Source organism: Phoca vitulina, unplaced genomic scaffold, assembly GCF_004348235.1.
Source record: "Phoca vitulina isolate PV1807 unplaced genomic scaffold, GSC_HSeal_1.0 scaffold29, whole genome shotgun sequence".
NCBI classification, from domain to species: Eukaryota; Metazoa; Chordata; class Mammalia; order Carnivora; family Phocidae; genus Phoca; species Phoca vitulina.
The window spans coordinates 10,468,478-10,483,404 of NW_022589732.1; the positions used below are offsets into that span (position 1 = coordinate 10,468,478).

Consider the following 14,927-nt stretch of genomic DNA (forward strand, 5'->3'; position numbering starts at 1 on the left):
GAGTCAGACTGGTACTATCCTTTAACCAAAATCTCACTCAGCAGTGCCAACCCTCAAATGAGTATTCTTAAATAAAATCTAAGTGCTTATAAGACTCGCACCCAGATATCCTTGAATGGCTACATAGAAATTTAATAAGAATGAAAAATTCCAAGGGTTGGACTGGAATAATCAGATGAGGAATGGTAAAATAAGCAAATTATTTTATCTTTATAAATCTGAGCCAGATGACTCCAAATGTATGTGATCCTTATAATTGTGAAGCTTCTCAGTCTTGTTGGCTCACTCAGACCTGGAACGGAGATGCTGATGTGCTGACATTAGAAACGGAATGATGTAACACATGAACATCCTCTGATATCCTCTGCCTGATTAAGATTCCCAAGGCTGCCTCTCTGGTGTGCACAAGTAGCCATGACATTGTAGAGACCTTTGGTTATGGCTCTGGGTCTTTTCGTCCCCTGGCCATTGTACCCTCTCGTCCCAAGTGTGACTAAATCAATGACAGTTGGTGCCACACTGCACTGCAGAGGTTACTTTTTAAAAGGAGGAATTAAGACAGGTCTTGTTACCACCTATGGGCAGGTGACCTGCCCCCGGATGTTATCCGCAGCCCTGTAGGGACACAGGCAGAGCTCGTCTGTTTCAGAATACCAACAGTTCCACATGGTTTGGGGAACTGAATAGTTCTAGCAGCTGAAGGTTAACCTTTGTTTGCTTGTATAATAGACAAAGTAAAGGAGCTAAAAGAGAGTTCATAGTCTGAGGGGTAAACAGATTGGAAAGGATAGGGTTTCTCAATCTGGGAGACAGTTTTATAGCAGTCTGAGGGAAGTATCTGGAGTAATTTTAATCGAACACAGTGCTTATGCTAGACTTGCTGTGGCTCATACATATGGTGGATGGGGAAAGGGCGCTGACTGGAGAATCAGTGGCTTCTGAAGAGGCTGCAGTTGAAGGTTCTCTGACGAGGCAAGTGCTTGGTAATCACTGGATTCACGAGACTGTGTAGTAGAGAAGCAAACAAAGCTGAGGCTGCTAAGCCGGCGGGGAACACACGTTTCTTCCCTTGTATTGAGGAACAGGTGCTATGAAGGAGCGAGAAACATTGGGGTGCCCAGCAGACCTGCATTCACATCTGGTCAGTTGCTGATTTTAGGAGCAGTTGATTAATATTTGGGAAGTTATGGTCAGGGATGCCTTCATTTGTTATTTCCCCTCACTGGGAGGACCCTCTTGGAATGATATCTCTGTATTTAGCTATCCAAGTAATTGGAATTCTTGACAGTCCCCAACAGAAGGCTGCTGCTATTAGTAATTGTCAGTTGATTATCTATTGCACAGAGGAAGAAGAGAGGCAATATTATATATCGGTTAAGAGCTGGGCCCTGGAATGAAACTCCTGGGTTTGATTCCTCACTGTACCGTTTATAGGCTTTGTGATTTTCAGTATGTCCCTTTCCCTTTTTGGGCCTCAGTTTCGCCATCTATGAAATGGGAACAGTACGTGCTCTATCCTTGCTAGCTGCTCTTGTTAACACTGTAATTGTTATTGATTTTGTTAGCTGACCAATGACTGTGGGAAGAGTGCAAGGTACTGTACTCACACATCGGCCCCTTTCTGTGTCCTTCCCACATCAAGTATGATGCATGAGATGAGTGAGTAAACCAGATATCTTCATGGCGTGAGACATTTCCTGTCTGTGACTTCAGTCTTTCTCTCCAGCAGCAGCTTCCCGGTGAGCACCCGTGACTTCAGTTCATCCTCTCTCATGGATATTTTTTCCTGGGTCCCCACCTGTGCAGTCAAGGTTTTCCGGCTTATCATTGTGGAATAGATAAATTTTTATCAGTTATTTTCCGTTACCATGGGCTGTTAGGCAAGAGATCTGCTCTGTCACAAGGGAGGGATTTGCCCCAACATTCTTGAAGTCTCCCTGACCAGGGCAGTGTTTAGTCTTAATTAAGACAGCGCTGCAGAGGGGCAGGGAGTCCGGAGTTCCATCCCTGCGTTGAGAAGAAAAGGATTGGAGAGAAAAGGCCGAGACCAGACATTTGCAGAGCAGCTCAGCTGGTTGAAAGTTGGCTTTGTTTAATGCCCAGCTTCTCAGGAGATTTTCCTCGGCTGAGTGGGCTTGGTGGAGCCCTGGCTTGAGAGTGTTGCTTGGCAACGAGATCTTGTGGCACCCAATTCTCAAAGAGTCAAGCGACCCATCCCCTGCCTCCCCTCCACCAACTTTCAGCTACCATCCCAAGCCTCCTATTAGACAATCAAGTGTACGCTGGAGGGAGGGACCAGAGAAAGGGGGCGAAGTTTAATCATTGAACTCTCAGCAGCCTGGTAGTATTTAATCTGTAGCACCTAGTTCCTGGAGGCCTCCAGCCTGAACTGGAAGTGGGCAGCTCTCTGGAGACGCAGGAGTAAACACTGCACAGAAATCTCTGCCCATCTCAAGAGAAACCAAACTTGGAAAAAATGTTTGCGGTACACTTGATGGCATTTTACTGCAGCAAGCTAAAGGAGGATCAGATCAAGAAGGTAAGGACTCACAAAGCTGAGAGATACCCGATTCATTCTTCACTGACAGAACTAACTGATACTGTGCCTGCATCCAGAAGGATTTAAGAAAGCTTATTAGAAAAGACGCAGGGAGCAAAGGACCAGTAAAGAGCTCATGGGAGTGGGGGAGGAAGTGAATCCTCCACAGGCTGGACATTACACATTGTCCCGAGCCTTGCATTTCACTTGGCACTTCCTGGTAGATACGGGTGGGAGGGGATGAGAGTCTTCAGAAACATTGAAGATGATTGTGTTTGATATAAGGGGTATTTGGGAGGAGAGGCTACAAAGGAGGGGAGAGAAATTTTGAGAACTTTTAAAGTAATTCACATGATTCTTCATGTGCTTGAAGGAATATAAGCATGGGAACTAAGAGGGGTGTGGGTTTTAATGTACAATAATTGAACTATTTATTATTGGCATGTGCTGTTTGCCAGAGATGTGCTGTTACTGGTGTGCATTAGTTTGTCACTTTGCTCAAGAAACCTCTGCACAAAATACGTTCCAAGGTGGGCTGCTTAACAGTTGCCAAGCCTCAACTGGAGCCCATCGGCATTGTCTCTGGGAGGCCTGGCATGAGCCCAGCCTGCCCCGCTAGCCACTCCCTGGGTGCTGGTGTCTCTCAACTTATAGATAATAGAAGCCCTCTCAGCAGGCAGACTTAGCCAAGGTCACCCAAGTATTTCAAGTGGAGTGAAGATTAAACCCAAGTCTCTGACTCCCCTAGCATTCTTTCCATTGTGCCACAATGCCTCCTGGCTTTTCGAACAGAGAGAGAGCGTGGCCCCGTAACAGCCCTCATGTGCTTGCTGGGAGAAACCTCCACGGAATTCTGTTCATTAGAGATTTGGGTTAGAAGTTATAGCAAATCTTAAAATATTATAAAGCAATCTGATTTAAGCTGTCTTAATTTTCATTTATTGATTAGATTCACAGAGTCCTCTCCTGGCTTCTTAAGGAGGTAGAAAAGTCCTACACAGCACTGCTGAAGGATTCACTTTCTGTTCTTACCTGCTTAGTAAGGAGGAAACCTGCACGGTGTCTGTCCAAACCCCAAAGGGGAGCCTTTGGAACCTTTACATTTGGTTCTGCAAATTCGTTTCATTTTCTTAGGCCTTTTGTTACATCCTAGAATCAGGAAGGGGGCAGGCTCAGGAGGGAGGTTATGCAACCTCCACTGATTCGTTCCAGGTTGTCTGGGAGGAGGGTCAGCCTTTTTCAAGGCCTGAAGTTGACCCTTCCCTCACCCCTTCAAGAAAGCTGAAGAATGAGCGGAGTTGGGATAGCCAGGAGCACCACATAGCCACTTGAAGCAACAGGTGACTGAGATAGGATGGGCGTCTGCTTTACGGGCTGCTAGATGACTCACAGGTTCTGAGAACACGGGTTCATGCACTCCTTCATGTGGTGAAAGCACACCTGGTCAAAAGGCACAACAAACCTTTCTCTCTCCCGGGTCAGGTAGCCCACCCCTCCTTAGTTTCCATGCTTCCTGCTTCCAGAGTTGTCAGGATCCTGGGCCATATTTGCCGTGAGGGTTACTATTCAGACCCTGGAAAATTTTTTTTTTTACATTTCCCTACACCAACATTCAAACAAAGACAAAAGAAAATAAAACGGGAAGAAAGCGGTGGGGAGGGAGGAAGGAAGGAAGGAAGAAGAAAGGAGAAACCACTCTGGTAGCTTCTTTTCCAATTCAGTATATTGACATTATTTGACCTATTGATAACATTGGGCTGAGTCTGGTCACTGACCTACAGATTATTCACTCATAAGAGAAGGACTGGCTAGGTTTTCAATGTGTACTTTTTACAGTTGAGTAAGTCAACATTACGAAAAGGGGAAATGTTACCTTTAATCCCACCCCCCTCACAAACACTGTCAGATTTGCCCTGTGGGAGCCCTTATAGTATGTTTCTACAGTTATATCATACCTACAATTCTAAATCTTGTCTCCTTCACTTATTATTATATTGTAACCACTTATGTACATTTCTCCCATTTCTTCATAATTATCATTCTAATGTCTTCCAATATGCAATCCAGTTGGATATACTATAATTCAAACTTTTCTCTCTTCGGCTACCTTTTTCCCCCCAAATTTTTATTTAAATTCTAGTCAGTTAACATATAGTGCAATATTGGTTTTAGGAGTAGAATTCAGGGATTCATCACTTACATACAGCATCCAGTGCTCATCATAACTCGGTTACTTTCAAAAACATTTTTTAACAATTAAGATATTGCTTTGAAAAACATAGGAATGTGTTTAATGTTCTCCATCTTTGGGATTATTATAAGGTTAGATTCCCAGAACTGAAATCACTGGGTCAAAGAGGTGAAACTTTTTATGACTCTCAATTCATATGGGACCTTTGGACTAAGCGATCTCCAAAGTCACTTCTGGCCCCCACATTCTGTCATTCAGCAGGTCTCAGCTTACAGTTTTGAATTTGTTCTTCCTATGTTAAATGTGCTGCTCATTGGCTCTTTTGTTTAGAAGATGTCCTGTTTTATGGTTTCAGAGTCTTTCCAAAAGTGTGCTTGGTTTTCTGCAGCTCAAAGACCTCCCTTAGTGTCTGCAAAGAATGTGCCTGGCTACACAGACCCCAGATCACCTGTTTGGATTTAAAATAGAGCTTTTTTTTGCCCCAACATGTGTTTCATTCTTCCCTTCTAGCTACTGTACCGGGGCCTGTGGGAGGTACGGAGAATAAACAAGAAACTTGCTAGGTGGACATTCTGTCTGTCATGACTTTAACTTAGTGAAACAGCGGGAGCAGGAACCCAAAGTTCTGAATGACTCTGTTAAACTATAGCTGACAAACGACCCGAGCAGGGCCTCAAAACCATGCCTTCTACGGGAGGGATGACACTGGGGATGCTGGAGAAGTTCTTTATGCTCTGGGGCTGTGTAGCACATCTCACCCTTCCCCAAGTCCCAATTACTTGGGTCACGTCCCTTCCGTCGGGTTTCTCTGTGTTTGTAGCTGTGCCAACCAATTAGTCGTAAACAGACTCAGGGTGAACAGGAAGCCCTTAATGAAGCATGACCTGGTTCCCTCCTATCTCTTCAAATGCACTGAAAGCCCAATTGTCCTTTTTTTGTTAATGGCTCTCTGACGGTTTTCTGGACTCTCTCTGGCCCCTGAATCCCTGGAGCCATGGGTCATTTCACTGCCTTGGGTCTCCAGACTGGCCCTAGATTGAGCTGGGATGCCTGCCCACTGGGCCTGGCTGATGGCTAGGCACCTGTCCTGTGATATAGGTCATGTAACCCTAGCCCTTTTGGTGTAATGTCTCTGTTGGACTCCTGCGTCCTGCATGCAGTTGTGAAGCAAAACCAGGCGGTGGGGCAAGAAGTATGGAGACGGCATTCCAGGCCCAGGGCGCCCCTCACCCCCAGCTGTCCCACTGCTGCGTCATGGCTCTGAGCCTCGGGGTCCTTACCTCTCAGTCAGAAGCAAGAACTCTGGCCTCACCGGGCTTCCTCAAAGCAATGGCAGGGAGATTAAATGAGGTGACGTATGTGAAAGCACTCTGTAGACTTCCGCAGATGTTCTTAGCTTTAGAGAAAAGCGTGGGAGAGTGATTCCTCCAGGAATGTGCTGGGATCAAGTCTTCTTGTGACCTGGATGGGTAGAGAGGCTGCTCAGTATGTGTATAAAGCAGGAGGGGCAAATACAGGGCATCTATGCCACTGTCCCTACTCCTGTCCCCCTCAATAATCCATTCCAACGAGCCCTGGGAATCCAGGCTGCCACTCCAAATGATTAGCATTAGCATGAGGAGGACGCTGTTCTGCCATTTCTGATATGACACACTACCTTCAAGTGGACTGAGCATAGCCATAGTGATATTTATTTATTTATTTATTTATTTATTTATTTATCTGCTTTTATTTAAAAAAATTTTTTTGTTATGTTAATCACCATACATTACATCATTAGTTTTTGATGTAGTGTTCCATGATTCATTGCTTGTGCATAACACCCAGTGCTCCATGCAGAACGTGCCCTCCTCAATACCCATCACCAGGCTAACCCATCCTCCCACCCCCCTCCCCTCTAGAACCCTCAGTTTGTTTTTCAGAGTCCATCGTCTCTCATGGTTCATCTAGCCATAGTGATTTTTATAAATTCCCTCCATTAGGGCAGTGGTCCTTTGCCCCAATTTCCTGGTTACTTGAGTGTCCATCCACCCATTTCCAGCAGCAATTTGAGCTGGCTTTAAAAATTAAACTTCATCTTAATTAAAACAACCTCAGTTAAAAACAGAATGAAAATTTAAAGAACTAGAATTTACAGATTGCTGTTGGGAACTGTATTTAGCTCTGAGCTTCCTAGCAGCCCATAAACAAAGGGAAACAATTTGGGGTATATACGGTCATCGTTGGAAAAGAAAGGTTCTATGCTTAGGAATTTAAGGTTCAAGCTCTAGCTAGTCTTTTGCAGTGGAGAGGCAATGGGACAATGGTGCAGCCCTGAACTAGGAATTAGAAACCCTGAACCCTTGTCGCTTTTGCCCCTTCTACTGCCCCATCAGAAAAATGGGAGAATCCTTTCTTCCTGAGAGCTTGCCCTTCAGAGGAATAAATTCCTACCTCCCAACCTTCCATTCCATTCTATTCTTCCAACTCCCCACCTTGTCTCCAGCTTGGTGAGGAGTCAGGCGAGGAATCTTTGGGATTCCACATCATGAAGCTATCCCCAGAGTCAGAAAAATAGCTTTGTGATGGGAGTGGGAATTTACAACCTTGACTGGAGCACAACCCACCCCCCCCCCCCCCCCCCCCCCCCCCCCCCCGCCAACCCCGCAGCAGGCATCCCTGGTCACCCTGGCGTCTGTTGCAGGTGGACAGGTTCCTGTATCACATGCGGCTCTCCGATGAGACCCTTTTGGACATCATGGCTCGCTTCCAGGCTGAAATGCAGAAGGGCCTGGGGAAGGATACCAACCCTACAGCATCTGTGAAGATGCTGCCCACCTTTGTCAGGGCCATTCCAGATGGCTCAGGTGAGTGGGGCTAGGGGCTGCCAGGGACCCTGATCTCCCTGCTTTCTTCTTGGCTGATGGGTACCTGGAGTCTGCTCCTGTACCCTGGCTTACCACTCCCACCTTCTATGCATACTCTTCCCGAACTCTCTATGCTTCAGTCCATTCAGTACCAAAAGTTTTGAACCAAAGTTCAAATGTACGCTGCTTTTTCTCTGTGCACCTTGGCCCCACACATTTTGTCTGTTTACTTGCTGGAGCATCCCAACATTCTTCCCCTCATGAACACCAACTTAGCTTTTCAATCTCAGGGTAGAGGTCACCACCTCCATGTAGGAGGCTTTCCCATGCTGGGTTAGGTGCTTCTCCTGACACCTGCTGTGTGTGAGTTTCCCTACTGGGCTGATGCTCCATGAGGACGGGACCTGTGTCTTCTTCACCACAGTGTTCTGAGCACCTAGCATGGTGCCTGATGCCTACTAGGCCCTGAAATATTTGCCAAATGGATAATAAATGGTATTTCATGCCTAAGTTCCTAGATTCTAGGCCCAAGGTAGTAAGTAAGGGAAGACAACATGATGTGGTGGAAGGAAGAGTAAACGATAATTCAAGAAAACTGGGCTCTACGCCCAGCTCTGACATTTCTCAGTGACCTTTGGCAGAATGTTTAGCTTTAGTTTCTTTATCTGTGAAATGAGAGTTGGCCTCTGTATTTGTTTTCTATTGTTGCTGTAATAAGTTACCATAAACTTAGCAGCTTAAAACCACACAAATTTATTCTCTCACAGTCCTGAAGGTCAGAAGGTTGAAATGGGTCTCACGGGGCTATAATCACGGTGTCAGCAGGGCTGCATTCCTTCTGGAAGCTCTAGGGTAGAATCTCTTGCCTTGTGTTTTCCAGCTTCCAGAGGCCACCTGTATTCCTTGGCTCATGCCCCTTTTTATCTCCAAACCAGCCAGATAGCATCTTTAAATTTCCCTCTGACTCTGACCCTTCTGCTTCCCTCTTTCACATTTAAAGACTTTGTGAGTGCATTAGGCATACCCAAATAATCCAGGATAATCTCTTAACGTCAGGGTCAACTGATGAGCAATTTCAATTCCATCTGTAACCTAATTTTCCTTGCCATGTTAACTAACATATTCATGGATCTGGGGATTAGGATGTGGACATCTTTGGGGAACTATTACTTTGCTGACCACAGCCTAGAGACCTTTATGGATGGAATCCAGGAGGTTCCATCCAACTCCTCCATTCTCAGCCTCTGGGCAGAGCCAGAGGAGGGACAGGAAGTGGAATCTGCAAGGCACCTTCTGTGGTCAGGGGTGTTAGGAACTCACTTTCTCACATAATCCCCATAAGAACCCTGAGGTGTAACTGTTATGCCCAGGTCAGATAAGAGCATGGAGGACCAATGTCAGGGTCCCAGTGCTCTGACCAAGCTCCAGTGGGGGCTTTGGGGCCCTTGAAGGAGCAGGGGCTGAAGTCTGGGGAGCTCTCAGGGACTTTGATTAGATCAGCCAGGTTCTGGGCCCCTCTGGGCCAATGACGGGGTCAAAATAGCTTCTACCATTCAAGAGGTCCCCGGGAACTGTGATGGGGGAAGCCTCTTCCCTCACTGGTGGGTGCGTGACAGGGTGGGCTATGTCCACCCTGGAGGGACATAAGCTTTGGACAGAGACAGTCTTGCTTTGAAATCTGCTTGAGTTGAAATCTGCTTGAGTTCCAGACACTGCTCTATGAGAGTGCCGAGGGACTGTGGTCCTTGACAGGTCATCCAGGGCCATTCAGAGTAAGCACCTGAGTCATGGGTGTGTCGGGGGGAGGGGGCACCAGGGCGAAGTCCTCCTGGCTTCCTGTGCTTTGGCTCCTCCTGCAGAGGTGTGTCCCCAGGAGCAAGGGAAAAGTGACTGTGAGGGTCTGGAGAATGCTGGACTGGATGAGTCTTCCCGGCCCTGGCTGCTTCAGGAAGGTTTGGAAGTGAAGGGGACCAAATTTTAGAAGAACCCTCCTCAGGCCAGGAGGCACCACCTCCTTTCCTCACTGTCTCCTCACGTAATAAATCTCATCACATAATATCTCACATCTCATCACATAATAAATCTCACCAGTGAGCCAGTTGCAGTGAGGTCTTGGAGCCCAGAGTCCCTGCAGCCAGGGGGCCTTGGTAAGTCCCAGGACAACTGCCCTCCTGTCCGCATCAGTAAAAAGATCAGGGCTGTTAGGATCAGATGAAGTCATGTGGAAGGAGTACTTTAAAATTTCCAAAATATTGCCCCAAGTCTTCCGTAGTTCCTGTGAGCTAGTGGTGTAATTTCATGGTCACTAACAAAAGCAAACAAATGCTACTAATCTGTTGGGGCTTCCATTTCAAAAATGTATGCAGTTTCCAGAGAAATACCGAGTTCACCTCCTCTCTGTCCTCTCATCCAAACCTATGAGATGAGGTTCCCCCTAGCCTTTCCGTCAGGGAGCTGCAATCGACTGTTCTTACAAAGTGCCTGAGAAGTGTGCCTTCCCCTCTAGCAGCCACAAGGGAAGGGGGACCGGAGGTGCCCATCGCATGCTTGTGAGGGGCACTCTGGTTCTGGAGGCCCAACTCCAGCTGCTCCTACTGAGGGGGGGGGGCCTTGAAGGGGAGCCCAGGGAGCCCTGATGTGGTCAGCTGATGGGCCCCGGGGTCTGCCCTAGGACAGGGGTCCCCTGCTCTCCCCCTAGTATAAGACTCACTTGGAGCAATTCCTAAACATATGGTTTCCTGAATCTCCAGGAATCGACACAGTCAGTCACTGTGCATCTTTGGGAGACGCTGCACTAGGGAATGGGAAGGAGCAGGGGCATTTGCCCTGGGGACGGATGAGGAGAAGGAAACCTTGGAGCCCCTGAAAGGTCACAGGAGGATTATCTACAGAGGCGGATTGTTATCTTTTTATTATTTAAAAAAATTTTTTTATGGAGATATAATTGACATAACATTATATTAGTTTCAGGTGTAAACATGATTTGATGTTTGTGCATATCACGAAGTGGTCACCACAATAACGTTTGGCAACACACATAGTTACAAATTTCTTCTTTCTTCTGATGAGAACTTTTAAGATCTACCCTCTTAGCAATTTTCAAATATGCAGCGTGTTATTCTTAACTGTAGTCACCACGTTGTACGTTCCATCCCCATGACGAAGGTCATAATAATCTTAATAACTGCTGTAGAGATCCTGACGGCTCTTCTGCCTCTGTTGCCTCTGCTGGGCAGGTCCTGCCTCCCTCAGGGCCCAATGAGTCCGTTCTCTGGGGTCAAAGTCACAGAAAGGGTCCCACCCGGTTTACAGGAAATGGCGTGTTGAGTCACTGGTGAAGCCAGGTGATTGCACGCTGACAGTGGCCCTGGAGGCCAGAGGAAGGAATGACTCCGTGCTAGGCTGCACGAGGGTTCACAGATCACCTCCAACCTGAATCGCAGCACAGGAGCCTCCTCTTTTATGAAAATCCTCCCGTCCATCTGGATTGGTGCCAGAGGCATTTTCCCCAAATCTCAATCAGAACTTGGCACTCCCTTGCTTAAAATCTTTCTGTGGCTCCCCCTCACCTTCTGGAGAAAGCTCAAGCTCTTTGGGGTGGGCCAGTTTTCCCAAATCCTTCCTAGTTTATCCAGAGACTACCTGCCAGCCTCATTTCTGTCACATGTCCCTCCTTCCTCAAAAGCAGACCCTGCCCTCCCTATGTGAGCTGCTTCCTTGGCTCCATTCCTCTCCCTGGGACCTGCTCTGGCTGCCTCCCTCCCTTGCGTTCTTCTGCACTCAGCTCTGTCCCGCCTCCCCTGGGGTTTAGATAGCGCTCCCTGTGCTTCCCTAGCACTTGGCATGCTATTTGGCACAGAGCTGGCTCAGTAAATGTTCGTACATGGACTGTGTGATCTACCCTATTTCCTGCTCAACAAGATAACATCTGTGAAAGCATCTCTTGCTTGGTATGTGATGAATGCTAACAAAAGTTGCACAATATTAGGTCCCCGGATTCCCTTCCTGAATAATAAATGGCTCCATCAGGCTTCTTGGGGGCAGATCTAGGGAGATAAGAATCTTGCTTTCCAGATAATCTCCACAAAAACAAAAGATCCTGCTAGCTGGGTCTGGACATGACTAAGGCCTGTGCTCCTCTGACTGCGGTCCACAGACCAGCAGCCGCAGTACCTGGGAACCTGTTTAGAAATACAAAATCTCCGGGGTGCCCTGCTAGCATGCTTGATCTTGGGGTCATGAGTTCAAGCCCCTGTAGAGATGGACTTAAATAAATAAATAAACAAATAAACAAATAATAAACTTAAAAAAAAAAAACACACCAAAATCTCAGACCCCACCTCCACTGAATCACAATCTGCATGTTAAAATTCTTGGGAGATTCACATGCACATTCAAGTTTGCAGAGCACTGTCTCTAGCTCTTTGATTGCCAGGAGCAGAGAACCCAGTCAAGCCAGGTCAGGAAAGGAGGTCTGTTGTACAAGGACACGGAGAGCAAAAAGGGGGACACGTAGGGTCCTGTGGGACTCCAAGGGCAGGAGCTGCGGTCCTCTCAGGCCGCAAGGGGACTGGGTGGGACTCGGGTCTTCCTCTGTGGTTTCAGCCTACATGCATGGGGCCACCTTGGCTACCCAGCTGACCTCTGGTTTGGGGGATGATTCCACTTCAGTCTTTACCATGAACTAGCAATTTCTCACTGTTTTATTTCACATGTTACACGGAGTAAATCTGAACGGCCAGCTGGTCCCTTATCTGCATGCAGCTGTATCTAGGGTCATGTGGTACAAAACAAGGCCACTGGGGGGACCAGACTTGTGGTCCTGGAATTTCACTCACATGTGCTTTGGGCGTATATCATGAAGCACACCTGGTACCTGTCGCCACTTTTCAGGGACAGATAATTCTATACAAAGGCTTGTTGGTTCACGAGTATGCACACCTGCATTCTTATCCTGTATCTGTGGCCAATGCAGAAGACTGGCAGGTGTCCTGGCAGGAATACTGGCTGGATCCCGAGTTGAAGTCACTGAAGTGGGCTGCCTCTCCTTAACACATGTGTCATATCCACCTTTTTATTATTAGCATTGGTCTTGCACGGGGCTGGGTCTGGCCCCAAATCTGAAGATCCTTGGCTCTGTAGGGTCCATCCTTTGGTCCCTGTCTCTTTTCCCTCCTGGGGTGTTTTCCATCTGTCCAAGAGACTGAGGCTTGTATGGGGCTTGTTTCCCTTCCTTGCACGCTTCCATGCCTTTTCCTCCTGCCTTACCGGCACTTTGCCCACACTTGAAGTATCAGCTCCTTCAGCCTGGTTGTGGCATTCTGGACTCGGCTCCACCCTCAAGGCCCATGTCTGATACTACCTGCCTGAAGTGGGTTTATATTTGCCTTCTCCACGTTTATGCCCTCCAGCATGGCCTGCTGGGCAGATTTGGATCATGCCCCGACTTCTAAAGCTAAGCTGGCCATAGAACAGCCTTCCATAAATGACAACTTTTTTGTCTGTTTCTTTTTTCATAGAAAATGGGGAGTTTCTTTCCCTGGATCTTGGAGGGTCCAAGTTTCGCGTCTTGAAGGTGCAAGTCTCTGAAGAGGGGAAAAGAAATGTCCAGATGGAAAGTCAGTTCTATCCAACACCCAATGAAATTATCCGAGGGAATGGCTCAGAGGTATCGGGCAGGGGCTCTTATGAAGCAGGGGATGGGGGATGGCCTTGGCATCAAGTTTATAAGTGACCATGCCTTAGCGCAGCATCCTGTGCTTTCTCTTCTCTCTAGCTATTTGACTACGTAGCTGACTGTCTGGCAGATTTCATGAAGACGAAAGGGTTGAAGCATAAGAAATTGCCCCTTGGCCTAACCTTTTCTTTTCCCTGCAGACAGACTAAATTGGAAGAGGTAAGGTTCATGCCGGGGAGGGAAGAAGCTGTGCAGGATTTGGGTTTGGGGCTGGGGAATGTGGGCATGTTCAAGGAGTCAGGCTGGGAACAGGAGAGATCAGCAGGAGTCTTCTTGTTTTGTTTTTTTCTCTTTTTGCACAGTGAGGTGGAAACGTGAGGCAGAGAACTCGTAAATGCAGCAGCCTTGATTTTGCACTTGACGTGGGCACGGCACAAGGCAGCAGAACAGTTTTTACCCCTTAGTTCTCAGACTTGGTTGCATGGGAATCCACTGGAGGGCTTGTTAGACACAGATTGCTGGACCCCACCCCAGAGTAACTTAATCAGTGGGGCCTCAGATTTGCATTTCTAACAGCTTCCTGGGTGATGGATGTGGATGCTGGTGGTCTGGGGACCACACCTAGCACCCCTGACATAGCTGACTAGAATAAGAGGAGGAAGGCTCGGGGAATCTCAGTCTCCAGTGAGCCCTTAGGAAGAGGATGCAGATGGGGTCATTGGAATGACAATGTTGGGATGTATGGTCTCAGCTGGGCCACTACCCAGCGGGGGGCTCATCTCTGTGTGCCTCATGCGTTCAACTGATAAACAGGGAGAGGTCAAACCCAATCTTATATAGATCTGTGAGAATAAGTAAGGGGCCACAGAAAAGGACAATGAGCTTTCTGGGGTCAGTGAGTCATGGTCAAGAGTCAGGTGTCCCCAGGCCACACGCCTCTGGGGTGGGAGCCCGTGATCTCCTGCACGTGCCGGTCATGACGCCCACCTGATGGTCAGTTCATGGAGCACCTTGATATCATGCACTGCCCTGGGATGTGTTTGCTGTTGCTGGCGTGGGCCATTTATCAGTGGGGAAGAGTGGAAAAGGAGTGGGTTATCACGTCCCACAGACATGTCTTTGAATCATGAACAAGCTGTGTCCCCGGGGCAAGTTACATAACTTCTTAAGCTCCTTGATTTTCCATCCGGAAAACAGGGTTAATAATAGCTCCTTGCCGGGTTGAAGGGAAGCTTAGACCAAACCTCTGCCACGGGCCCCAGACTGCCTGGTGCATCAGTGGTAGCTGCAGGGTCACAACAAGGATTGTCCCTATGTCACTGGTCTCTTGGTGCTTTTGTACCTTGTCCCCTGACTCAACAGATGTTTCTGGAGGGCAGGCACTGTTTTATATTATTCTTTTTTATTTTTTAAAAGATTTTATTTATTTATTCATGAGAGACAGAGAGAGAGATGCAGAGGCAGAGGGAGAAGCAGGCTCCCCGCCGAGCATGGAGCCCAATGCGGGACTTGATCCCAGGACCCTGGGATCGTGACCTGAGCCGAAGGCAGACGCTTAACCGACTGAGCCACCCAGGCGCCCCTGTTTTATATTTTTCTCCACCTGCAGGGTCTCTAGCATGATGTCTTGTATTTTATAGGTGATTGTTAACTATCTGACAATTAAAAGTACAA

The 14,927-nt window shown here is 47.5% G+C and overlaps 1 protein-coding gene across 1 annotated transcript in view; it reads left to right on the forward strand.

Annotated features, from left to right (window-relative positions):
• The first annotated feature begins 1,513 nt into the window (after nt 1–1,513).
• Nucleotides 1,514–14,927, forward strand: part of HKDC1 (hexokinase domain containing 1) — a 43,176-nt gene continuing 29,762 nt past the window's right edge. Inside the window, exons 1-4 of the mRNA XM_032423888.1 lie at nt 1,514–2,539; nt 7,414–7,576; nt 13,096–13,244; nt 13,353–13,472. Of these exons, the coding sequence (XP_032279779.1) occupies nt 2,477–2,539; nt 7,414–7,576; nt 13,096–13,244; nt 13,353–13,472 (495 nt within the window). The 5' untranslated portion in view covers nt 1,514–2,476. The remainder of the gene's footprint in view (nt 2,540–7,413; nt 7,577–13,095; nt 13,245–13,352; nt 13,473–14,927) is intronic.